A 27,541-nucleotide genomic window follows, 5' to 3' on the forward strand; every position below is an offset into this window, starting at 1 on the left:
TAGGCTGTTGGGGTGAGGGTACTTCACAGACGCCAGGGGTGGGAGATGGGAAATGAAAGAGCTCCCACTTGAGAGGGCAGCAGGGAGTCGGATGTGGGGAGCACATGTTCAGAGGTAGCCCAGTCAGAGAGAGAAGAAGGGGTGGGCAATGCATACAGGGGATTTTGCTGATTGCAGACCATGAGTTAAAGAGGGAAATGAATGGGAGGCAGGTAGAAGAAAGGTGGGATATAGGGGCAGATTACTGGCTGTTCCGAACCTTTAAATGATAAGAGTCCAATAAAACAGATGACCCAAGAGTCTTGACTGAGGTGATGAGGGCATAAGGCATAAATCCTCCTCAGGAAAAGGTAGGAGAGTGTCATGCTAAGGGGTAGGTGTCAAGACAGGAGGGGACAATGTCTCCACAGGAATTCTGTGCGCTTCCCTTAAATCCTCCGGTGGATGGTAGCAACGATGGGGAAGGAGCAGTTTTAGAAAAGGGCAGGATGGGAACCATTTCAAAAGTGTGTGTGCATCCATTATTCATGTGTGGGAATGATTTGAAAAAGTTTTTAAACAGTTATTCCTTTCTTTTGAAGGGAATGCTTTGTTGACCGCAAAAAATTCTTAAACATGACCAACAGAAGTGGATCATGTTATGTCTTAGAATTTAGAAGATGTACTCTGCGGTTCTAAGCAATGGCTCAGGGAACTGCTTTAATCAAAAGCTTGGCTCCTTTGGTCATGAATAAGTCATGACATTCCATATGTCATTAAGGGTAAAATATTTCACCGTAAGAACATCAGCTAATATTTCATATGTTCTAAGACCAAAGGAGACATCAGACATAAATGTAGCATGACTCGGGGTTTCGTTTGGTTGGTTTTACTTGGTGGGACAGCAATGGATTAGTCAGCATCTCTCATGAAGATGACTAGAGATATGTTCTGATCAGCAGTTCAGATTCCATGATGCTTAGATTACACTGGGACCATGTAGGTTTACTTACATCTCTCGAAATGTCAGGAAAGTGGAAGTAATACTAAAACTGCTTATGAAGGAAGAAACCCTTATAAGGATGCACTAAAAAAAGCTTTCAAATCCCTCATAAGCCCCAATCCCTGGCATACAAAGGCATGGCGGAGTGTGACCTTGCAGACAACCTGTCTGCAGGCGATGGGATCAGCACACACTTGAGGATGATGAGCGTGTGTTTAGAGGCATCCAGAATGCCAGAGAAGTTGGGTCTGACACCTCTGCACATGGCCCATGATTACATGCATGTGGGCGCAGCAACTTTAATGGAGGGGGGAGGGGGGAGCTTAGGGAGCAGGGCCAAGTGGAAATCCAAGTAAGGTTCTTGATTAGAGCAATTTCCTGAGCCATGGCAGGAGCAAGGAGAGGTGACCTGGTTACTGCTCATGTCCATCTTCCTTCTCATTCATTGATGCAGAGCGAGGGGGGGCCATGATTGAAACACAGGACTCCCATGCTGCCATGTTCAGCAATGCCTAGGAGGGACCCCAGAGCTTTAACTCTGTCGTGGGAACTCCCCAGTGTACGGAAAGCAGTGTATCAGATGCTAGTTATGTTGAGTAATTAATCACCTTGAGGATAAATTCATGATCCTCCGCATCTTTCACCATTTGAATTTTCTTTTGGCATTCAACTAAAAAAACCGCTTTGCTTTCTAACAAAGAAAGATGCATTTTCTTTGGGAAGTTATTGCTAAGCTAACATTCCTTTTATCCAACTGGCTGTGTACATACTTGTTATCTAGCCAGCTTGCAATCAGTTCATTATTCATTTACTTCCCAGTGTCACTCAGGAAGGCCTGAAAGTGGTTTCCATAAATAAAGACGACTTGGACACATATTTTTTACATCATTTGCCTCTTTGATCACTATTTTTTCTTCTTAAAGTTTTAACTCACTGTAGACCAGAAGCTTTTTCCTGAATTTTATTCCATCAGATGCCTAACCACTGTCTCCCTTTACTTCATCCCTTTGCCTTCTAGGGGTTCGAGAAGAAATCTCAGGGAAGAAAAAACAGAATGAAAAATAGCCACAGCACCTAGGAGAGGGCCATTAATCCTTAATATTGATGATCAGGGACCCTTTTAATGTCTATCTTTCACCTCCAGCAGAATGACCGAGAAGTTGGTGCCCTTCAGCTCAAGACCCAGCCAAGCTGTCAAAAATGTGATATGATATCTGCGCCTCAAATTGGTTTTTATTTTTAATACATTAAACTTAAAACTGGAGGTTGTTAAATTGTTCCAAGTAGATAGAGATAGAAATCCAAAAGAGAAGAGGAGTTCAAAGTCATTGAACTTTAAATTGCCACCAGGAATAATCTGATTTTCTTTATCTTCTCTTTTTTACTGTCCTTCTGCCAATTTCAGCTCTGTGTTAAAGTGCCCAGCCTGTTTCTATGTGAGACTGTATCACTCCCCAAAGCTACTATCATCTGTATTGCTACGTCCAATGTTCCAGAGTCATGAGAATCAAGGTAAAGTTCTTCTTCACAGGCTCGAAACCCTTTGGTCTTCGCTGTACGTCCACCTGGTGGTCACTCTGTTTCATCCCTCCACATCTTCCCCTTAAGTACTGGAAGGTCTCTGAGTTGTGTACAGCATTGGAGGTGGAAACGTATCCAAGAAGACTGTGCTGCTGGAGAGATTCCTACTAACAGATTTCAGATGAAGGGACAGTGTGGCTTCTGCATTTGTCTACAGGAGGTTAGTGTCACACACACTTGCCCCATAGCTTCTTACTCTGGCAAGTGCACAGGACAGTCAGCACTACTCGGCAGGTGAGTCTGTTAGGTCTATGTGCAGAGACGAGCTAGAACTGTGGGGTCCAGGCTGAAAACGACCTTCACCTTGGGCCTCTCTGTGGGCAGAGAGCAGAAATGAGAAGGCTGCCAGGAGTCAGCCCTTCTCGTTTTGTTCATTTGACAATTACTAGTGAGCTCCACCTTGATTTCTTTTCCATAAATTAAAGACAAAAATACCCAATCAGCTTGGGGAGTTTTAAAAGCCCCAATGCTTGGGTCTCAGGCCCTGAGATTCTGTTCAAATTGTTCTGAGTTTCTGTTTCAAAAACCCTGGAGTGATGTGAATGAAGACTATGGCCATGAACCGCTGCTGCTTTGGAGTTTCTATGCATAGGCTGTAGTGATGAACAAGGATACAGAATACATTTTCAAGTGTTAAATGCTAGGAGGCTCTGAAGTGTCCAACTCCACTGGGGAATGTCAGATAAGGCATTCTCAAGGTTGACCTCTACAGGAACAAAAATAGGTCCCAACCTCAGAGCAGAGAGGTGCCTCCACCTGCCACACACACACTGAGCCCTAATAATACTTGCTTACCCAGCAGCCACTGGCTATGTGATTCAGTGTCACACGTCCACACCTTTGATCCAACAGCTCCACAACCTGGCACTGCATTTTCCCTATCACCTCCTGTTGAATCTTACTTATCCTGCCCACTTGTGTGCTAGGTAGGCAGTTCATGATCATTAAGTCACCACTGCTCAAAGAATCATGACTTCAGGAAGACAGGAAGCAGGCAATACATGTTCATTAAATCACTACTGCTCAAAGAATTATGTCTCCAAGGTTTAGGGAGCTTTAGCATTGCTACTTTTGATTTTTCCTCCCACTATGAACAAACTGATTTGATACCACATTACCTACCATGGTAGTCCTGTCTCCCCATGTGAAGCAGGGCTGGGCCTTACTTATTTCTGAAGCCCTGGTCCCTGGCACAGTGCCTGCAACATAGAGGTGCCTAATGAATGCTAATGGGTCCAATGATTTAAGATGACTGCATTAATTATTGTTAAAATGATAATGTCATAGGCTTTGTAGCTAGCCTCTGTAGTTCTTATACTCTATTGTCCTGTAACAAATGCAGGTTATCAGAACTTTATGGCTGTTGTTTTTTATTATTATTTTATTTTAGCTTCGAGCAACCTCATCAGTATCATCTTCTGCTGCCGGTATATCTGTCTTTTATGACACGCTTACTGCTGGGCTGAAGGCTGTGTTAGTTTAGGTAAAATGGTATTTAAAAAAAAAAATGGCCTATGGCTTGCCAGCTACACTTTAAATAGTAATGTTTTCTTCAGCTGCTGCTGCTTTAGTGCGATGTATATAAAACTGCCTCCTTTTTAACCAGCCTTGTAGATAATTTGAAGCACCATTATACCTGCCACATCTGGCCTGGATCGGCGCTGATTCCTCTCGCAGCTCTCAGAGCACGGACTGCACCCCTCCCTGCCCATCTCTAACTGCTCCCTGCATCCTGCAGCTCAGAGAACACCAGCACCTCTCAAGACCACTGACACTCCATTCTCCCCAAACACAAATCCTTCGGAGGGCCGGGAAAAAATGGTAGAAGGAGCAACACCTCATGTTTTCCATCAGCTTTGCTCCGATTCCTTGTAAAGTTGGATACAGAATTCCATGCCGACTACCAGAATGTGCTCCCCAGAACAAAGGGCTGGTTTCTATGTGGGTCACCTATGGGGACATTCTGGGCAGGGAAGACTGGTGCCCTGAGTCGCTGCCCCAGAGAGAAGGCAGGATGTGGGGCACACCCACAGGATGTGTGGAGAGCAGTCTGGTAAGATGTAATGAAGCTGAAGCCGAACCAGAGGGGAGTGTTCACAGATTTACTGCATAAATCTGTGCAGATTTATGGCTGCCCCGCCTGAACTGCCAGGGAACATCCTGTCTCCCAGCTGAGACCCCAACCCCCAGGCCTCCACGCTGCATCAGAGAAGTGATGCATAAGGACAGAAAGACACTGGAGGATGGAGGAGGAGGGCAAGGATGAGGGAGATAGGTCAATCCATGTGTGGATACTAGGGCTTATGGAGATGGTGGAAACCTAAACATCTCAGGAGCTGTTGAGAGGATGTTATTAGAGGGAGATACAATACCCACCATTTGCTTCAACGTGGATGGAACTGGAGGGTATTATGCTGAGTGAAATAAGTCAATCGGAGAAGGACAAACAGTGTAGGTTCTCATTCATTTGGGGAATATGAATAATAGTGAAAGGGAATATAAAGGAAGGGAAAAGAAATGTTGGGAAATATCAGGAAGGGAGACAGAACATAAAGACTCCTAACTCGGGGAAATGAACTAGGGGTGGTGGAAGGGGAGGAGGGCGGGTGTTGGAGGGGAATGGGTGACGGGCACTGAGGTGGACACTTGACGGGATGAGCACTGGGTGTTTTTCTGTATGTTGGTAAATTGAACACCAATAAAAGTTAATTAAAAAAAAAAAAGAGGGAGATAAAGGAGTTAAATCCTCAGTCATGTGTTTCAGAGATGAGATGGAAGGAAATGGAACTTCCCCTAAGTTCCACTGTGGTCTCTGATCTTTAGAAGAGGGCACCCTTTGGGGATTAGACAGCAACGGGCGGAGGGCGATGGGGTTCATGAACACGCCTTTAATAATACGTTAAGTGCGATGTTCCCATTTATGGTTCCATTTCCAAAGTGTGTTCTGGAAGGTTTATCTTCTATACTGAGCATTCAGAGTTAACACATCTTTTCTAATGCTAAGTGACATCTCTGACTCAGATAAAAGCTTCAATAAATAATTAACCTTGAAAATGGAGATTTGCACTGAGACAGATCTCAGTTGGAACCCAAAATATCTACTAGGACAACCATTACCCCGCACATATATGGTCACTGGTGTTTTTCCTCCCTTTTGAAAACAGCCCTGGAACCTCCTTAATCTGGTGAGATTTTCTCAGCCCTTAGACAGAGATTTCTCAGTAGGCACACAGAGGCTATTTGATTCTGGAGTAACAAATACAAGTTTTTTGCGTTAGCTGTCCTTGAAGGCTCTCAGTCCATAAGTTTGTCAATTCTAATTTGCTGTGAGTGACTTGAGATAGAAGGGAAGTGTGGTGGAAATCCTTCGGGCTTTCGGCAGCCCAAGCTCATCCACTATTTCAAACTAGAACACTTACAGCTTGTTACTCACAGTCACTATCAGGATTTCATCATGGACCTACATTTCAGACGAAAGTCAAAACAAGATTTGTTTTCATCCCCTGCAAAAGGCAACCAGCTAAGATATTACAGCTCACCTTTGAAAAGCTTGATTGCTCAAAATTTGTGCCAGTTTTCTAGGCATTTTAAAGTGGGCAAACCATATTAATGTGATCACACATGAAGCAGAGAAAGAAGAGAGTCCAAATTAGTGATCCTTATGCATGCACACTTCTTCTTGCAATAAAAGGTATTATACAGGGAAAAAAAAATGAAAGTAGAGTATCCAGAGTCTGTGTGGCTGAAGCCCAAGCCAGATTCTGCATGACAGTGAAACCTTAGCTCCCTTTGCTGTAACAAAATCAAGCTTCGTCTCTTTTTAAGGTAAAGTGTTTGTTAAAGATTCATTAAAACTAATTCTATCAACGATTCTACAACAAAAGCTAGTAAAGTTAAATATTGAAACTAAATCTTAAGGGCCAAAAGGGAGTATTTGCAGTTTAATACAGAAATAAATACCTCTTGACATACCAGTTGCTTTCATATTAGTTTGTTTCAGCTCTGGTGCTCCTAATGGAATTTAATTAAATTGATTTGGATGCTTAAAGGTACAGTAAATACGGATAAGAATCCTCTGTCGTGCAGGTTTTCCCCAATATCTGAAAGTTCACTTTATGCCGCTAATCTCTTATGGGATTCCTACCTTAGTACCTGTTTTCACTAACTGAAAGAACTCTGGTGAGGATTTTGGCTTTTATGAAATGATCATTGCTTTGCCCTGTTTTATCTACAGGAAGTTTCATGGGACCACTCTACTTTCAGATGGTGGGGGATACCTGTCCCATCTTTTAAAAACAAATACCAAGTAAATCCGTTTCAGAGATTCAATTTAGTGCCATGGGCCTAATTCTAACAAATCAATATCATTGGGAAGATTCAACTAGTTGGAAAGAAATGTATGTATTTGGTCAAAGAAAGCTTACCACTGTTAACTACCACTTGTTAGTTGGTACCAATGGAATGTAGAAAAAATCCTCAGGAAATGGAATAAGGTCATTCTGGTCCTTTTGTTTCCCTGGTGTCACTTCTGAGGTCTTAAAAATAAGACCTGAGGTGGACGATCTTTTAACAACGCCCTTCATGTTCGTTAGTACCAGCAAAGTTAAACTTGGGGTGAATAGAAGAAAGTCCAGTCTTTAGATTTAACAAATCCAAATGTTTCACTTCTAGTATGCCCCATTCCGACATGTGAAAAGCCAAGTATCTCACATATATATACTCATCAGTGGTCAGTAAGTTCAAAGCTCACCCCAGGTTCTAACCTTGAGGTCTCTACCTCCCACCCTACTTGAAAGTTCTGCAAATTACAGACCTGGAAGCAAGGTCAGCGCATGTGTCCTCTGTTAAGCTTCAACTCTGGGGTAGTGATGTTGTTGAATTTATTTCATAAACATGGATAAGCACCTGGCACTGTGCTAGGAAGAGCCATGAAGAAGAAGTATGTTATTATAAGGGCTCTTTACCAGCCTTGGAGGGTTGGGGAGAGGGAGATTTCCTTGAGCAAGTGAACTGAGATGGAAATACCCAGTCTTGGGAGGAAGGGGAGAAGGCATTCCTCGCTGAAGAATGAAACTGCTCATCTAGTGTGTGGTAAGCTTGGAGAAATGGGTGAGAGAGATACTGGAAGCTACTGGAGAGATTTAATCAGGATGCTGACAAGATTAGATTTGGGCTTATAAAAGTGTATTCGGAATGTTTAATGAAAAATAGATTGAAGATGGTAAGGTAGGTTCCACAAAACCAATCTGTCAGCGATTGGACCAGGACTTGTGACAGATGATGATGGAAATAAAGATGGAAGAGGTAGCTAAATTTGAGAGATAGTTAGAAAATAGACTCCACAGGGCTCAGTGCAAAATACAGTGGAGACAGGGGAGAAAGAGGTACACTCGGATACCTCGTGGATTTCTGAAAAGAACAACCAAGTGGGCAAGTGCTATTAACTGCTTTCGCTGAGATGAGTGATGATGGGAGAACAACAGATTTGGGGGAGATCTGGAGAGCTGCTTGTCAGGTGTCTGCACTGTCAGAGCTTGTGATCTACTGGAGTGGAGATGTCACATGGTAGTATAAACTTTGAGTTTGGAAGGGAAGACCATATAGAGAAATAGATGTGGATGCCATTGGCATTCAAATGTATTTTAAGGGCATGGGGGCAGATGAGATCATCTACAATAGAAGGTACAGGGTGAAAAGCAAAAATGCCTCAGGGAAGATCAGGAGTCTGCAAAAAAGACTGAGGTGGAGTGCCTTGCAAGGTCAGAGGAAAACCAGGCAGGAATGAGTGGTGGCAGAGAAGCCTGGAGATCACATAAGGAGAAGGATGTAGCTGGGTCTGCTAACTGCTCTTCCAAATCCATTTCCTTTCGTTCCTGGACATACATCTAGACCCCATGTCCCAGCTTCCCTTGCAGCTCCACCGTGTGATGGAGGTCTAGCCCATGGAGGGTGAGGGGATGGAGATGGGCCATTGCTAGGTATGGTGGCAGGCTTTATAGCAGGTGGGGGGACTCTAGACTCCTGAATGTACAAAGAGAAGAGCTTATCTGCCCACATGAATACCTGTTCAGAACGGTTGCATAAGCAGAAAATAAACCTCTATCACATTGGATCATTGGATGTTTAGGTCTGCTTATTACAGCTGGAAGCCTTCCTTGATTAATATAGACAATGGAACTAGTTAAATACTGCAATTAGGAGCAATTTCAACAGAGGCATGAGGACAGGCATCATCATGTCAGACTGCAGGGGTTGAAACATAAAATGGAAAGTGAGAACTCCAAACTTCCCAGAAATGTGGCTGTGAAGCGTGGGGAATGTGAGGACAGAAAGTGTAAGGCAGAAATGGAGGAGGATAGTCAGGAGAGGACATTTCTCATTTTAAGACAGAAGTACAAAGAGAACATGTCCCTGTAGAGGAGGAATGACTGGTCGGAGAGGCAGAAGAAACAAGAGGAATATCAGCATAAGAAGGTTCTCACTCAAAGAAGACTTGACAAAGGACTTGGATAATGAGTAAGAAAACCAAATACATAACATTTTTATATTTTAGAATAGAACCAAAGAAAGAAGCATAAAATAAAACAACCAAGAAATAATAGTTAAAATGCCACTATGTATGTGGAAAAGTTAATCTAATATGTAGATATTCACTTCTATATTCCCAGTACCTAAAATGTCACTTAGGGTAGAGTAGGTGCTCAATAAACATGTATGGAATGAATGAAGTAACTAATAGGATTAAGAAGATGGCTCCAGTTTGTCCCCTGTAGTTGAGTTTCTTATGGTTTGTCTCCCTCTCTGATTTCATCTTATTTCATTTTTCTTTCACTTCCCCAATGATCCTGTTTTGTTTCTTAAACTCCACATACAAGTGAAACTGTATCATAACTGTCTTTCTCTGATAGACTAACTTCGCTCAGCATAATACCCTCTAGTCCCATCCACACTGTTGCAGAGGGTCACTGAAGGGGGAGGGGGGGGGGATGGGGTAACTGGGGATGGGTACTAAGGAGGGCACATGATGTGATGAGCACTGGGTGTTATATGCAATTGATGAATCACTGAACTGTGCCTCAGAAACTAATAATACACTATATGTTAATAATCGAATTTAAATAAAATAAACTTTAAAAAAAGGAAAATAGCTCCAAGAGGAATAATATGTTATTACACAAGGAGGAAGAGACAAGGAGGGCGTTACAGTACAGACTGGCACAGAGGGAAAAATTGGTGTGTAGTTATATTTCTGATGCTGCATGTTTTAGCCTTATCGCAGGGGACTGTGGACAGCCTGCAAGGGGCCCTATACTAAAGCAGATCAAGGAACAACAACAGGAAACATCCGAAGTGTATTCCCATCCTGCGACCTCCTCACTTCTTCCCTGGGGTGCTGCTAATGCACCTGCTACTGCTCAAGTGACAAAAAGAGTCTGAAAACTTAGAGTTCTTCCTCACTCCCCACTGAACTGGTCTCTCTGCATGGACTAAGGACACTCATGGACTTGGGACAGTTTTCATAATTGAAGCCAACTGAAAGTTACTGTAGGAGCATTTTCAATTAAATGAAAGCACTGGGGGATCTCTCAAGAATGTGGTTTTGAATAAAAACTGGTATCACAAAGGCCATTGGTGCTGGTACCCACATCATCTGAATATTGTAGGCGTAAGCATCTCAGTGGCCTTTTATTTTTCCACTCTGCAATAACAACTCTGCTTTTCAGTTAGGCTCATTCTTAGCTCCCCCGCAGGGAGATCTGGCCATGTGATGAAGACCTGGGAGTATTTAAGCTCTTTTCCTTTCCAGCTGCTTGGAATGTGGACAGAGTGCTGGCCAACGCTGGAGAGTGCACAGAGACAGTGAATACTGATAGAAGGAGCTAGAATCCCTGATCTGGGAGGTGTGACATTGGACTAGGACTGTTAGGCTCCTTTGTGAGTCAAAAGACAAAATAGAGTCTGTGGGAGTAACACATGTCTCATCTCCAGATTCTACAAGATCAGGCTGAGAAGTCACTAGAGGGTGGAAGAGCTTGCAAGTGGGGAGAGCTTCCTTGGAGGTGGCCCCTCTCCTGAAGCATGGAGAGTGAACTACCTATTTAGCGTGATCATCTCTCCAGAGGTGGGGGTTGCAGGGACTGGTGTTTTCAGTGCCACTGGAAGAGGCCACACAGACTCAGTGGCAGGGGTGGACTGACCTACCATGGAGCTCAAATAGCTGAGGTTTCAGACCTATACATAGCCTGGACCCCTTCCAAGGCCTGCGCAGAACTGTATATCCACAAAATGTACTCTTCTTCTTAAGCCAGACTTCCAAAGCTACCTATGCTACAGGGGCACAAAATCTGCATCCACCATGGCTTATGTGCAGTGGAGCAGGGGAAGCCTGAGTCTGATGGAGAAATCTGAATCTGAATGGTTAGGTGGAGGAGGCCAAGTCCAGGCCAGGGGTTCTCAGTTGGGAGGTGGTACTTTTGAGCAAACCACACCACTGTTCCCATGAGAGAAGGAACTAGAACATGGACGTCTCCTGAAAGCAGAGGGGACCAATGCCAGGCTACAGTAGCGCCGGGCAGGCTTGACTCTGCTCTCTTCTCTTCCTCCTTCCCTCCCAGAGCCTGGTGGGTGGGTAGGGTCAGGACAGGAACAGCTAAGTGGGGGGAGAGAGGAAGAGGGGAAGAAACTGACCACAGCCTTCCTGCTCAAGCAATTAAGGCTCTCATAGCATTGTCCCAACTACTGGCATCCACTGAAAAAGGGGGAATAAATTTCAGTTAATTGCTTAGAGTTAGAAACAAGAATGGTTGTGGACTTACATTAAACTTTCAAAGTTTTCTAGCTCCTGATTCAATCCTTTTGCCCTGCCTTTGGTCTCCAGGGTATTTCTGTAGGTTTTGATTTAAAATGTTATGGAGAAAGCCTTGTGAAAGGGAGGAGGCACAGAGGAAACATTCAGTTTGGGCCTTGCTCTGCAGGATTTCCCGCTGTGGAGATCCATCCCAGGAACAGCTATAACTTAGTCACTTCTTGTTTAGCAAGTGCCATGTGCATCGATTTCCACTTCTGCACAATTGATTTTTGCTTCTGTGCCCATTTGTGCCTTTGTTTTTGGACAGATATCATATGATGAGTGTCTGAGAAGTGTCTCCAAAAGGTCAGGGGACCTCATGAAAGAAGATCTTATTTGTCGATATGAACGTCAACAAGCAAATGCCTGGATTTATGGAGGAGACAGTATCACGGCTGAATTTAACCTCCGCCTTTTTGTTTTTTACCCCAACTTGACATCAAGTGATTTAGAAAAGAAAGAACCTGACCAATTACCACGATAAGTCTTGAGGACACTGGACTTGGGTTGTTTTAGAATCTGTCCGAATGTCCTTACGTTCTTCCTTCCAGTCATCTCTTGGTGAAGAATTTTCCAGCACAGTAGAAAGATTAATAAATTCCTGGCAAGCAATTTCCTTGATAAAATGACAGCCCTACATTCAGTAGTTTATGTCTACAGAGGATTTACTGCTTTTCCATCACCATCTTAGATACTCGCAAAGCAAGAACGTCCGTTTGTAGGCATCAAGGCTGCAGGTTCCTGTGTGCATAGTGGCTTCCGAAAGCAGTGAAAAACAATACGAGGGCCGTGTCCACTCTCTCTCATCTTCTATGGTTTGGACATTGGAGGAAATCTGCAGGCATCCCTCACCTATCCATAATTACTTATTGATTTCTTGTGTTGTGAGTGCAGTGGTGGCAAGACCCAGTGAAATGAATATAGCAGCAGTAAGAGGAGGGAGCCCTGTGTGAGACAGGCCGTGAAGGGCATGACTCCACTCCTACCCAAGCTCATTAGTCACTGGCTGAATGGTGTGCACAACCTGAGAGTCGATCTTCCTGACAATAAAAGGAAGGATGTTTAAAGATTAGTTTTATGTTTTGTTTCTCTCATCCAAGAATGAAGCAGGAATGAATACAATATCTCTATCCAGAGAAACATGATCTGACTCGGTCTCAAGCACAAGCAGCTTGGCATTTTTTGAGACACCAGCTCATTGTGAAAGATCCTGTTGTTTTGGGTGGGGGCCACTTTAGGAGCACAGTTGTAAAAACACTAGGCAATGAATATTAGTGGAGAAGAATTAGTCTGGTTTCTAACCCAGAAGGTTATCAGTACGAGTTTGATTCTGACATTTAATCTGGCTTTGATTTGACCCCTGCATTTATGAGCCAAGGGTTTTAATCCACTCATGGAAGAGTTGAGTTGATGCTGGTTCTCTCTGGAGCGCTTTGAGTTTCTAGAGCGAAATAATAAGCCTCAGTACCATGAGCTACACAGTGAAAAAATTGTGACCTCCCTACTTGCCAACAGGGACCACCCTATCCCTTTTCATGGTAACTTTACAGGGTCTCTTTTAAGAGCCCGGTATGTTTTCTCAGCAGGAAGTGCAGGGGAAGGGGAGAACAGACATAAGCCCCTCCTTCCTGAGCTCCTTCTTTCAGTACCAATACTCAGAGGCATTTTCGCTGTGGTGCCCTGAACCTTCCTGCTACCTCTGCTTCGTCTCAGGACACGTCTCTGCCTCAGAGGACAGAGCAGGTCCACTGTACTTGAAGATCATGATTTCTCATTGAGTAATTACCTGAGGAGGGTCTCCTGGCATCAAACAGGATGGCCTGGCATGACCCCAAGTGGCTACTGATGCTTTTCTCAGAAACCTCTGCAGTAGTCTTTATGGGGCAGCCTTACCAGCTGAGTCCCATTGAGACCCAGGGACTGGCACGTGGGTCTGGAGGTGCAGACAGACACTGGAGGATAACAAAGGCCTGCTGTGCTGAGCTGGGGGTCTAGGAACAAGACCCACACAAGACATGTGTCATGGCAGGTGGCAGGGAACCACATGGCTGGCAACATGACCGAGGTGCCAACCACAACCAAGGCGGGAATTCACCTCCAGTCAGTAAAGCATTCAGGCTTGCTAGCTGGAATTTCTTATTAAGAGGTTATTTTGCCCCAACATGATAGCAAAAACGAAACTCTCATTTGCATTTTTAATGATTAAATGTTAATTTAATTAAATTAATTAAATTAATTAAATTAAATTAATTAAAACAGAGAAAGGGGCAGAGACACAGGCAGAGACACAGGCAGAGGCAGAAGCAGGCTCCACACACGGAGCCCAACGTGGGACTCCATCACAGGACCCCAGGATCATGCCCTGAGCCGAAGGCAGACGCTCAACCACTGAGCCACTCAGGAGCTCCTATATAGTACTATTTAACTATAAGTGAAGAAAGATTTGGATCCAAAGCCTAAAAACAATGTGCTAAGTCTCATCCAAATCTGAGTCCCAGTGGTAAACAAGCTAACGTTTTAAGCGACAGCTAAGTAAATAACACTTGAGAGCAAAACGAGCCACATATATTTTAAAACCAAATGCTGTTACTAAATTTTGTGTTCAGGAAGATCCACCAAATTGGTCTTGGACCTAACGCCTCATGAAGACCGATAAAGCAATGATCTCTACTGACTAGGAATGAGATAAATTCCAATTTTCCATGTCATTAAGCTGAGTGTTACAGTCAAAACTTTTAGACATTGGCAGCCAAGAGGGGAATTAGAAGTTTGGAGAACAGAGTAATCAAAATAGTTCAAGTAAACTAAGAACTTCAATTTTTATAAGTTCAGCCATCTATTTTGTTTTTGCCAGAGGGAGAGATAGGATTTATTTCATTTTCTTCATTCTTATTTTCTAGCACAGAGTAAAGCAGCCTCTTCCAGGTGATATTTGCTCATTTTGCATGTAATTCAGAATTTTGCCCATTAGGAGTTAATATTTTAATTGTACTAGAGTTGGAGGCAAGTTTCCTTGCAATTTTTATTAAGAAATGACTTGCAGGGACGGCCGGGTGGCTAAGTGGTTGAGGATCTGCCTTTGGCTTAGGTTGTGATCCCAGGGTACCGGGATCGAGTCCCACATCGGGCTCTCTGCGGGGAGCCTGCTTTTCCCTCTGCCTGTGTCTCTGCCTCTCTCTCTCTCTCTCTCTCTCTCTCTGTATCTCATGAATAAATAAATAAAATCTTTAAAAAAAAGAAAGGAGTTGTAATATAAGGTCATAATTCAAATCCTCCCACAATTAATATTTGAACCAAGGAAGAAAATTGTTTTCTATAAAAGTATAAAAAAATCTTATCTGGATATTAAATATTATAGCACTTTCTGCTCCAACATTTTTAGCTGAAAGCTTGAACTATTCATAATGCTTAAAAATAATTCTTTCTAAGTTTGAATTAAAACTTTTTTGTTCATTTAAACAAATCTCCCCTCCAATTGTTTTAGATTACTAAGGAATGACCTTAATGCAGTCCTTGGGAAGAGGTCAGAAAGATGATTTTCAGCGGAGGTGATAAAAAAAATGTAGGAAAAATGAAGATGATTAGGTGGGCAAGTAGAGTGCAGGGTACAGTAGTGGTGGGGCACAGACTGTGGAGAGGCTTTGGAGGGTGTGGGGAGAGGGAGGGAAATTGAGTGGGGGACACTGAAGTTGAGTCCAGCTGGTGGCTAAATGCAGGCAGAAGGCTGGGGATGAGCTGCTCCAGAAAGATCTCATGGACTGTACTACAATGTCTGGACTCCATCCTGAGGCAAAGGGAACCGCTGGTTGTTATTGTCCCCAAAAGTCATTTAGTCAAATTTGCTTTTGAGAAAATTCCCCTGCCTGCCGTTTGGAGAATGGCCTGTAGCCCGCAGGGGGAGCACCCAGTTAGGGGTCTGTGACAATAATCCAGATGGAAGAAGCCAGCTTCCTGGCCATGACCATAGAATAAGTAGATGGAGGCAGAAGTGTGGGGCTGGCTGGTGGGTTGGATGTAGACACCTGAAGGAAAGGTGAGAGCAAGGGATGGTTCCTGGTTTAGGTGAGGGAGGATATAGGAAGAGGAGCTGAACCCAGGAAAGTAGGCCAGTTTGAGAGCTGGTTTTGTCTGAGGTGCTGTGGAAATGTGACAGGTTATCTGGCAGGTGGCCAGATACATAGAGAAACAGATTTGGGAGAGCCCTACAAGTGGGTGGTAACTGAAGCCAAGGGAAGAGTATAGGACAGATACCAGGAAGAGACTGTATGTCAGATAAGCCAGATCTAGACACAGAACCTGGGGGACATCACCGTTTGAGAGTGAACAGGAAGACGTGCCCAAGAAGGATGGTGATGTCATTGGAAGCACCAGAAGACTATTTCTGCAAGTGATGCAATTTTACTACATTATTTTCAGACTAGAAACATACAGGATCACAGCAGGGCCTCTTATCAGGGAAACATGGCATGCCATTGACTAGGTCAGGGCCTGAACTACTGTCTGCTTATCTCAGTTCTAGATGTCTCCACGATCCTTGCTAACATTAGTCTTTGGCACAGTTGACCTGCACACACACAGATTAGCACTAAATGAAACAATAGCATTCAATTCTCTTCTAAAAGAGTGATAAACTGCATTGTCATTAATGGCCTTCTTGTAAAGCCCTATGTAATCTGGTTTACTCATATCCCTGAAGTGCAAGCAGGGGCACTGGAGAGTTATCCAGGGGACAGTGGGGAGAGAGGGTGGAGAAATGAAGGGGGGGAGAGAGCTGTGAAAATGTGGAAGTGAGTAATGATGATGGTGATGATGATGACAAAATAAAACCCTTGTACCCAAACATCCAGCTGCCTGTGGACAGGATGGCAGAGAGCGTCTGTCAACCAAATGGCATGCACAATGTTTTAGAATTAATAGCAGGAGCTCCTGTTAGTATATGACTTTCCAGTTTACAAAGCTCTTTGATGATGACTCTCCCATTGGGTACAATCAGTGATCCTCCTGGGCATGTGTCATGGCATTTACTCCATGGCTGAGAAAAGCAAGGGACAGGGATAAGACTGATGGGGACATGCCTGCCATCTCCAGGAAAGGATGTGAAAGGTCTTTGACACCAAGGAATCCCTGGCCTCCTGAATCCCTAGGGCTCTGGGGACATGTCCAGATGCTGAGAGAGAGCATTCTGCTGAGTATGAGAGCTGCCACAGAGTATTTTAAAAGGTTACTCACTGTTCTGGAGAGCCCGCATTAGTAATGGCTATTGAAGTTTCAGCACTAATGGATGTAAGACAATCCCAGCACATCCATAAGCACCAAGAGTGAGACCCAGCAAGCAAAGGTCTACCCACTGCCCACCAGCAGGAAGGCCACAGGGCTATCAGTTCCTACGTGATAAGGAGGGAGGTCTCAGGGAGCTTGCCTCGTCATGCTGCAGCTTGAACCTCTGGTCATTGATTCTAAGTCCCAAGCTCCTTGTACTTTATCAGAGAGGGGGATGAGCCTCCCAGGCACCAACTTGCTCTCAAGCCTTATTAATACTCGACTGCCAGGCACTGGGGAAGCATAGTTTCACTCTCTTTCTTCTGCTTTAACTAAACTTGGAGGAATATACTCATCTTGGGGTGCTACTTTGCAGAAAGGATCCTGACAAACTTGCATGCAGGTAGAGAAAGGTGAGAGTCCTGATGAAGGTTGTGGAAATGCTCATATATTAGACCTGAGCATGTCTGGCCTGAATGGGCATGACCTTGTAGAGATGGAATGGTTAGCTTCAAATGCAAGAAGGCTATCACAGACAAGAAAAATCAGACTTTTCCAAATGGCACTGAAAGGCAGAAGTTGCTGATAAAGAGATTTTTACTTAATGCAAGCAGGAAGTTCTGAATAACCACAGCCACCCTGAAATGGAATAATATGCCTCATTAGATGGTGAATGTAATTGATATTAAGTGTATCTGAACACAAGGAAATGACTAGTGGAGCTGATACTGCCTTTCTTCCTTCAGTAAAAGGACTCCCTTCTTCCTGCCACAAAGTTTAGCAAGGACCCTGGTGGCCCACTTTTCCCATCCTGCCTTGCAGCTGGGTGTGGCCATGGAACTGAGTTCCTGGTCCTGGGATGTGAGCAGGAGCTCAGCACTTTTAGTATTGCTTATGAGGACATCACTTGCCCTGACTTCCCCTATCTCTCTTCCTTCTTGTGGGCTGGAATAAGAGATGGATGAGCTAGGGAACTTTGCCTACAAAAATGAGGACAACAAGGCAAAGCAAAGCAACAAGATGCTTCCCAGGATCCCCTGCTGGCCCTGGGCCCACTGTCTAATCAGGTACAGTTCCATGAGGGGGAAGGAGATACTTGCTTAGTTTGAGTTTCTACATTTTTGAGTCTTTCTGTGAGAGAAGCATAGTCTGTATCCTAACCAATGTAACCAGTTCTGGGCAATGTTGTACAGACTACTAAGGCATTATATGAGGGTCTGTAATCAATGATTTCTGTAATCTTGTAATTCTATGTTTCCCTTTCCCTGGAATGTTGTCTCCTTTCTTCCAAAACCAGCTGTCCCAAAGGTCCTCCCCATGGTCAGACATAAGCATACCATTATGTCAGTGTCCTTATTTTCTTAAGGAACAGATGTTCCCAAAAGTTAAGAACTGTTGACCTCCAGCTTTTCTTCCATCCCCAAATCAAATCTGTTCCCAAGAGTTGTTGTCTTTTCCTCTATAAAACAGTCTCTGGGATGATGCAACTGATAAAGAAATTCTGAAGTTCTATTTGTAGTTATCCAAATTAAGGACTGGTTAAAAAAATAACAAGATGGTGCCTGATGCATGTGAGAATATTCTTCAGTGATTATTTATTTTCTTTTCTGGGGAAAAAAATTCAGAAGTCCAGGCATCACTGAAGTTGAAGGTTCAGATAACACAAATATGTTTTGGCTCACCATGTCTCAGGAATCAAATGTAATTTTGTATTGGTCAACACACCCAGCCGGAAGAATATTCTGATTTATTAAATGTGTCTCTCTAAGTAAAATAAAGTCATTGAGCTAATGAAATGAGATTCTGGCCTCTGTGCCTGAGTCCTGGGAGTGACAGATGGACCTTTAATTCTGTCCCACAGATATGCCATTTTCATTTCAATTTCTCTCTCCCTACTCATGTTTTCCTCTATGCATAATCCCCTTAAGTCTTACCTCCTAATTTATGCAAACTTCATGAATTTTTTGAGATTTTGCTCTATAATTTTCCCACTCCTAATTCATTCAGTAAATCTATAGTACATCTTTCTGAGACTAAGGAAGTTGTCAGTAATTATTTCATATTTCATTTTTACCCACATTAGCTGCTTCCCATATATTTTTAAAAATATTTTATTTATTTATTTGAGACAGAGAAAGAGAGAGAGAGAAGGAGAGAGAGAGGAGGGCAAGCACAGAGGGAGAGGGAGAGGAAGCCACAATCTCCCCGCTGAGCAGGGACCCCGATGCAGGACTCCATCCCAGGACCCTGAGATCATGACCTGTGTGGAAGGCAGATGCTTCACCGACTGAGCCACCCAGGAGTCCCTAGCTGCTTCCTATGTCTTATGTTTTCTCTGAAATTCTTCTTTCTTTAAGCCTATAATAGATGTTTAATAAACAGATTTGAAGCATGGATAATTAAACGATGAGAGAGAAAAGTGTCTGACACTTTTCAATGATATGTAAATTGTCGCGGAAGAACAGAAAGGAAATCTATTCCCTCACTGATTAAAAACAATTCATAAGGATGAATGAATTTGGTCTTCTCACCAAAGGATTTTTCAATAAGAAAAGCCTTTGTGAATTTTGAGCTTTGCTATTATGATATTGAGCATAAAGGTCCTCATTTAATTTTGCAACTGCATAATTTGGAAATTATTAAGAACGGCTCTTTCTCAACCTTTTTAAATCATGGGTCAACTAAAAACATCACCAGGGGCCAATTGAAAACATCAGCATCAGTTTCTCCAGCTCATCCTCCTTGAATGTCCTTACATGAAACACATTTTAAACCATCTTTAGCTCTTGATTTTTGGCTCCATTAAATTCCTGTCAACACATTTTTTTCCATCATGAAAACAAAAAGACAATTACACTTTCTGAACTCTACTACCAACTTAGAAAAAAATGAAGATGGAAAACTCATACTACCATTCAACAAATAACTTGTAGAGTCTCTAAAAGCAGTTTCCCTTCAATGCATATATGCAGGGGACGGTGTATTTCAGCAAAGAGATGTTCGGGATCCAAGGGAATGTGGAGTTTATTTGAGGCAGTAATATTTCATCGAGCTTCTGGAGCCACTGATTCAGAACGACCAACTCCCTTCTAATTTATAGAGTGCTCTTCATGTCCAGCTGCCTGTGGAGCCGAAGGATCCTGCCCTGGGAGAGAATTCATTTGGCTCCTGGAGGGGTCCATGAAGGAAATAAGTAGGGATGCTGAGATGTGAATTTCAAGCAAAACAAAATGTAACTCAAAACATTTGAGAGAAGGGTTTATCCTAACATGCAAAATATTTAGAGAAGAATATAATCCATTTACAACATGCCCTGAACACTGTATTTTACCATCTCTGTTTCAACTTTAACATACACGCTCTTAGCAAATAGGAAAATCTTGAAAGAGAAATATATAGGCTAAACTCTGTAAACTCAAAGTGCAAAGTAATGAGAGCATAAAGGAAAGAGAAAGGCCTAGGGGGAAGTCTAGAAACAGACTATAACTTAGTAGAACCAGTTATTAAATATTTACTTTTCCCCACCGGCTTAGAAAAAAGACAGATTTTTCCCTCTGGCAAGATGGGTCTTGCTCTTTGTAATGTGAACCTCTTGCTGTGGCCCCTCATGCCCAACCTAAGACTGGCAGGCTGGGGTGATGAAAACAATGACTTTGGCTCCCTCTCCCCCTCCATGCAGGTGGCCAGGAAGCTGCAAGGAGGTCCTCTGGGCAGTTGGTGAGGAAGCCCAGGCCTGCACCCCTAGTCCTGCTTAGACTTTCTGAATCCCTACCAACATCGAAGCCTACGCTGTGCTCCCCATGGACTAGTGACACGCTTTATGCCTACCTGTTCCCTCCAATCCATCGAGGGATCATCATTTAAACTATCCACATTTGCTGGTCCAATAACAATAAAAACAACTTCTGAGATACATTGTTAAAAAATTCTCCCCTTCTAACCAAAAAGGAAAAGTTAAACAGCCTTTATTTAGCATCACTTGGAAATGAGGTATAGAATCAAAGTATCTAGATGTGACATTTTCCTCTGACGATTTTATTTTTAAACCATTTTGGGAATGAACGTCTATGTGGAATGTAGGCTATAAACTCCCTCCTGCCTCTTGAGAGTGTACCTGACAAATGCCCGGCTCCTTCCTCTTGAACAGTGACTAAGTGAGGGTCAGGGCTAGGCACACAGGGCAGGCTGTTGGGTCTTCTCCTCCTTGTTCTTGGGCTGTGATACTTCTTGGCTTCCTGAATTGTTTTTTATATGTATATAGTTTTTCTTCTCTCCACCTCTATTGTTAATGCCTATCTATACCTACTGTTTTTTTTTTTTTTGTGAAATCCCTCAGTTTATTAATTTTTAGTCCATTGTATGATATGGAAACTCAGGAAAACAAGCTTATTTTCTTTTCTGTAAGACAATATAGGGTAAGACCCTATGAATATGGGTCTATCCAATCCAGAAGATTCATGGATCTTTGTGTATGTTTGGGACACTAGGTGACCTTCTCTTCTGCTTCTTCATTGACTGTCTTGCTTTAGTTGTGTTTCAATCACTCAGATTGTTGGGAAAGTACTTTCCATATCTATGATGCACCCTGTTATGACCAAATAATGGGTTTGGGTTCAGGGCCTGTGTGAACCATGAACCAAGAAGGTAAAGCAGAACTTACCTTTTTGTAGAGACTCCTCAGATCTCTGTACTGCCACATGCTGTTTAGGACCTGAGATGCGGCCTTGACCACTTTTGGAGAGTGTCTGATAAAGAAAAGATAAGATACATAAGGTGGTGAGTGGGGTAGCTGGGCTTCAGAGTGACACTGACTCATCAGGACATAGCATTTACAGGAATAAACATCCTTATGACCTCTGGCTCTTTCTTTTCTCTCAGCCTGTGGAGTGCGAGGGAACAATCTACTGGCCTCCACCTTTACTCTAATCAATGCACCCATGAAAGCAAGAGACAGGAATGCATTCAATTTGGCAAAGAATTTTCAAAATGCAAAAGGAAGAGCAGAGCCTTGAGTCTGAATGCAGACTTAGTGTTTGGCTACAACATGGAATAGAAAGAAGAGAAATACCCTCCTGTTCCATCCACATTGAAGCAAATGGTGGGTATTTGTCATTTCTAATGGCTGAGTAATATTCCATTATATATATAGACCACATCTTCTTTATCTGTTCATCTTTCGATGAACTGGAAGGTATTATGCTGAGTGAAGTAAGTCAATCGGAGAAGGACAAACATTATATGGTCTCATTCATGGGGAATAAAAAAATAGTGAAAGGGAATAGAGGGGAAAGGAGAAAAAATAAATGGAAAAAATCAGTGACGGAAACAGAACATGAGAGATTCCTAACTCTGGGAAATGAACAAGGGGTGGTAAAAGGGGAGGTGGGGGGGGATGGGGTGACTGGGTGACGGGCACTGAGGGGGACAATTGACAGGATGAGCCCTAGGTGTTATGCTATATGTTGGCAAATTGAACTCAAATAAAACGTATACAAAAAAAAAGAAAGAAAGAAGAAAAGAAAGAAGAGAAATATAGTGATCAGTAAGGGCCAGATTCAGGAGTTTTCATGGCAGTATTGTGTAACACCTGTGTAGTAGGAAGAAAAGAAATATTCATTTTCTCAACTGATGCAGGAGGGAATATACAATGTTGGCTCTATGTTCTTGTGTGATGACGGGGAGTTGGTCTCCATTTGCTTGGGTCACACCCAGAAGATTGGCAGCAGAGGAAGATGTGTGCACATACTCTTACATTTGTATAGAGAAATGCATAAGTATCTATAAATAAAGCCCTGCATACAATTAAATTTCTTTCCTGTGGACCACAGTGAGAAACTAAAATCACATAAATCTTCCGACTTGTGGTTCCTACCATTTTCTTGTGTCATGGCTTTAAAATTGCTATGCAACAATAGCTAAATATTTTGACTTTTGGGTCAGTGCTGATCTGTGTCTCAAAAGAAATGAGGTCAATAAATTAGTGTTGATTTGACTGGATCAATTTCTTGGAGGTTATTTTTGGCCAGTGGTGAGGGAAACTATTAATTACCTGTAGATTATTTATTCTAATGGCTGGTTCTACAAGTGGCTACACAACTCTAGTGTTTCAGTGACACTGTGGTTGTCTCAGGGGCTGCATGGTTTTTTTCTAAAGGGTTGGATAATAAACAGTCTCTACTTTGGGGGGCCATATGGTCTCAATCACAGCTACTCAGCTCTGCAACTGTGTGTAGCATGAGAGGCATCATAAATAATACATCAGCGAATGGATGTGGCTGTGTTCCAATCAAATGTTATTTACAAAGACAGGAGATGGGTGGGATTTGGTCCCTGGGCCATAGATTCGTGACTCCTGGTCTATGTGTGTGATGATTCCTGGAGTCGGGCGGGACATAACCATTCATGAAAACTCCAAAGTGAAGTCCACTCCTGAAGCTGACCAGTGGTACAGCGGCCCAAAGACTCCCAGAAAAGAAAATCTGAATTGAGACCAAACATGTCTGATATAAAATGGCTTCTGAAATAGAAAGTGATCAGATGGTGAGATGGGATGAGGTTGAGGTTGGATTTGAGAGCCAGAGTAAGTGGATTGTTGTGAGGACATGCATGTTGTAATGGAATTATGGGATGTTAATACATGGCCAATTACATGTCTGCTACATTCCTGAGTCTACAAGTTTGCAATTTAGACCAAGTAAGTTTAAAGTTCCTTCATCCATTTGCTTACTGGTAACAGTAACAACCATTCTTACTATTTTTATTGCTGAGATGGAATTCAACTCTGTCTTTGAAAATACTGTGCTATATTATGTATTTTTAAAGGAAAAAAAAGTAAAGTTCTTATAAATTCCTCATTTTTTTCTCTATGAAAGATCAACTATATTTAAGTAACACATGTATTTTTCTTTACTAAAATGGATGATCCCTAAATGATTGAATAATTTATGCTAGTGTCATGCTCTAAATGCAATATTAAATTCCTTTGATTTAAAGACAGAGAATTTTAGATCTTTTTATGGATGCAGCCACAAGGACATGTTAATCTCATACAATCAATGCTGAACAAAGGTTAAGTGTTATGTTTTCCTGTATTTTATCATTGTTAGTTAGGTATTTGTCCATGGCAATAGTCAAGCAACTCTGATGATCATAGGTGAATATTCAGGTAGTGGTAAGGTGGTTGAGACATATTTAGTATGCAAAAACTCCTTGGAAACTGTAATTTTTTGTTTCTACTACTTGCTTAATTACAAAATAAAAAAAGACTATGAATGTGTAATACATAGCAGATTTTAACCTCTCAATTAAAACGCCAATATATTACAGTGTCATAATAACATGTGAAGGTCAACGAAACATTGCTCTTTTTAGACTTTAATTTTGATCCATCACTTGGACTGGTACCATAGCAACTTCTACTTGAAAAGCTGTAACTATCAATTGAAGGACTTGAACAATTGTTTCTAATGTGACAAGTGACTATAGCCTAAGCCACAACATACAGTTCTTACTGACAAGTAACAGTCGAGACTGTTAACAGCTTTTCTGTCTTATGACAAAATATTCAACACACTATTTCCTATATAATTGTTAAAATCAGAAAAAATGTGCTTTTGAAAAGAACGTGATAGAATTTCATAACTGTGTTTAAAATGATGTGAAAAGAATAATTTATAAAGACTTGAAAGTAGTAAGTATAAGACTCCTGTAAGAGTCACAACTGGTTACACAATGTCTGATCTTTACCAAAGTTGTGGAATCAGGGGTGACCGAGGATGTTAGTTGGTACAATTTGTTGCAGGTGTTCAGCGTAGCTATTCCAATCTGTAGGACCTCGGAACTCCAGTCCTGGTGGTTGTATTAGCAAGATACAATGAGTTGTACAGTTCAAACACACTGTGATTTGCAACTCACCAGTCTGACTTGTTAATTGCTTGGCATATTTAAATTTGTGTATATTTCGGAATGAAATACATAAATGCATAAAAATGAAGAATCACAGAAAGGCACATTTTTCCACCTGTGTTTTATCATGCTATCTGAAGTTTTAAAAATCAGGTTTTAATTAAACTTATTTCTGGTAATAATTTTGTAAGGGCATTTCAGGGAGGACAGATTTGCAAAGATTTTATATATTAGCTAGAGTAAACTGCCATCCTTCCCTTTTTCAATTATTAACTAATTCCCGATTTCAAAAACTCTCTCTTCAATACAGAATTTCTTTTTTGTTGAAATGTGTCCAGAAGGCCTTGGAAATCTCAGTGCCTCAGGTCATAACAGAATTGAGTGAAATGATGAGTTTAGTGTTAAGATTCAGAGCAATTCTGGATTCTTTTTAAGGGTGTTGAGAAGCAGCAATGAAAATCTAAAGTTATACAAACATGATTTTGATCCCCAAATTAGTCATTATATAAGCAAGAGGTAAGGGGAGCCTGGGTGGTGCAGCCTGTTGAGTGCTGACTCTGGATTTTGGCTCAGGTCATGATTTCAGGGTTGTGGGATTGAGTCCCATGTTGGGCTCTGTGCTGAGTGTGGAGTCTGCTTGGGATTCTCTCCCTCACTCTCTGTTTCTCCCCCTGCTCTCTCTCTTTCTCTAAAATAATACATAAATCTTTTAAAAAAGAGGTAAGCCACATGAAAGAATGGACAAAATATGCAGGAAAAAAGGGAAGATGCCCCACCCCACCCAGTGCAACACTTCTCATTAAACCTGGTTTAAATCTCCACTATTAACTGGAAAATAAAGATCAAGAAACAATGAGATGAAACACATCACTATTCCATAAAGAAACTTCCAGTCAAGTAAAAGGGCAGTTATGAGATCATCCATTGTGAAAGAAACTTCCCATTAACGATAATCCAGATTGGACAAGACCCAACAGGACCATTTTCTAGATTGGCAATGTGGATATATACTCTTTCATGGATGGTTTCCTCAAATGATTTTTAAATTAGTTTCACCAAGTAATTTTCTTTGACCATAAAACTGATAAAAGCATCTCTTCTCTTGAAGGCCCATGTAAGTGATGTTTACTGATGCTTACACAGGTGGAAGACCAGACCACCCCTCAAACTCTCTAGTCTTATAATTCAAAGAGAATAATTTTTGAATGTCTCATGAATATGTACAAATATATCAGAGTGTTTGTGGACAATAGTTTCATTGTGTGTGTGTATTTGCTTAAAAAAAACTCTCACATATTAAGCTCTTAATGCTCAAAACAGGTAAGCATTCCAATTAGAGATTCCAAAGTTCTACTGAAGCTATATGAAAAAGAAAACCACGTAGAACAGCAATTTATCTTAAGTCTAATATAATAAGGTATAATTCAAACCAACCATCTATCTTGCACCATTATTACATGAGTCCAATGGTGCCTCTCTACTTGATATTAGAAAAGTATTCAAATACTAATAAATTTAGTATCTCAATACTAAATTGTTGATTGAACCTATTTGGAAGTCTCAGGGTGCTTAAATAGAAACCTTCTTTTATAATACAATGGTAATATCTTGAATCAAATAAAATAATGAATTTCCAAAAAGTCCCAGAGTATATCCCTCACTGCCTTTAACAGCGGAAGAAAAATTATTTGGCATTTAGATGTAAAGAAATGGGGGAGACAGGGAATGAAAAGTCAAGAAGTAGACCTCTGATAACAAAAGGTTTACCCTCTTAATCTCATTGATTACATTAAGGGATTTCCAGGAGGCAAAATTTAATTAAGGTCTGTGAATGCTTCTGTAATATTGACAGCTTGCTGATATAAAGACGCTCTGGCTGCTAAAGATATGTTTTGGTTACATGCAGTAAGATACCATTGATTCTTAAATCAAACTGGGGACATTTCCATTCTTGGCAGTGCAGTTGCTTGGACACAGGGCCTTATCTTTCTTTATTCCATTTGCATAAAAGTCCTTCCTCACCATCATCCTCTCTGCCTGGAAAATTTCTATTCATCCTTTAAGACTTGATTATCACTTCTTCTAGGGTATTATGACAGCCTCTTCCTGTTTTAGACTGGAAAGCATAGGCACAGTGACTTGTGACTTGTTGAATTAAATAATTTGTCAAATTGTAGAGTTAACGTGAGAGGCTGGTGGGTCAGCACTGAGTTTTCTCTGATTCCCCCATTCCATTTGCTCCTCTACTCTCCCTGCATGACTCTCTATGCACAGCTGAAGAGGCAAAGGGCAGAAGGATGTGGATCTGTCATCAACACTTGGACCTGCAATCACAAAGGAAGAGCAGCCACAAAACACCTTCACACACTCAGGTTAAGCTGGTTGTTTATTCTGTGTCAAAGGAATACACTAGTGTGTGAATGCTGGATTGTCAAGTCTATCTTACCATATCATAGTAGTCACCAAGCCATGAGTTATTAATCATATTGAAATTATCAGGAAGATCAGCTTTCATCATGGGGAAGGAAGACTGAAAGCCATTTGTTATTTCCCTTCTCTTGATTTTAAGAGACAAATGCTTTTCAGTGACATTCAATAGTGTTACCCATAACCAATGGATGTTGGGCACACTTAGAACCAGTTCTACCAGCACCATTTCTACCATGATACGAAGTCATTGTCCGACTTACTTATCTCCTTTGCTTTTGGAGATGCCAACCAACTTCTCAATGCCGCCGGCATCCCGTAAGGCCTTGGCGTTCTCCATGTTCTTAGTGATCACTTCATGCAGAGTGCAGCAGACGGCTGTCACCGTGTCATCTGACATGGCTTTACTTGCTGCATTGTTGCTGTTGTTGCCACCTGGAAGCCTGTGGACGAGGTCTCGCATGGCATATTTGCCTTTGGAAAAAAAAGTCAAGCAAAGAGTTGAAATGAGGCCAAAATGGATGAAGAGGTAAAGAGGA

At 41.9% G+C, this 27,541-nt stretch overlaps 1 protein-coding gene across 17 annotated transcripts in view; it reads right to left on the bottom strand.

Annotated features, from left to right (window-relative positions):
* Positions 1-27,541, bottom strand: part of CTNND2 (catenin delta 2) — a 923,063-nt gene that overhangs the window by 21,858 nt on the left and 873,664 nt on the right. For all 17 annotated transcript variants that reach the window (XM_072752714.1, XM_072752715.1, XM_072752713.1 and 14 more), the window contains 2 exons: positions 27,266-27,476; positions 21,331-21,415 (listed from right to left, as the gene is read on the bottom strand). In XM_072752714.1, coding sequence (XP_072608815.1) covers positions 21,331-21,415; positions 27,266-27,476 — 296 coding nt within the window. The remainder of the gene's footprint in view (positions 1-21,330; positions 21,416-27,265; positions 27,477-27,541) is intronic.

This window comes from Vulpes vulpes, chromosome 3, assembly GCF_048418805.1.
Source record: "Vulpes vulpes isolate BD-2025 chromosome 3, VulVul3, whole genome shotgun sequence".
NCBI classification, from domain to species: Eukaryota; Metazoa; Chordata; class Mammalia; order Carnivora; family Canidae; genus Vulpes; species Vulpes vulpes.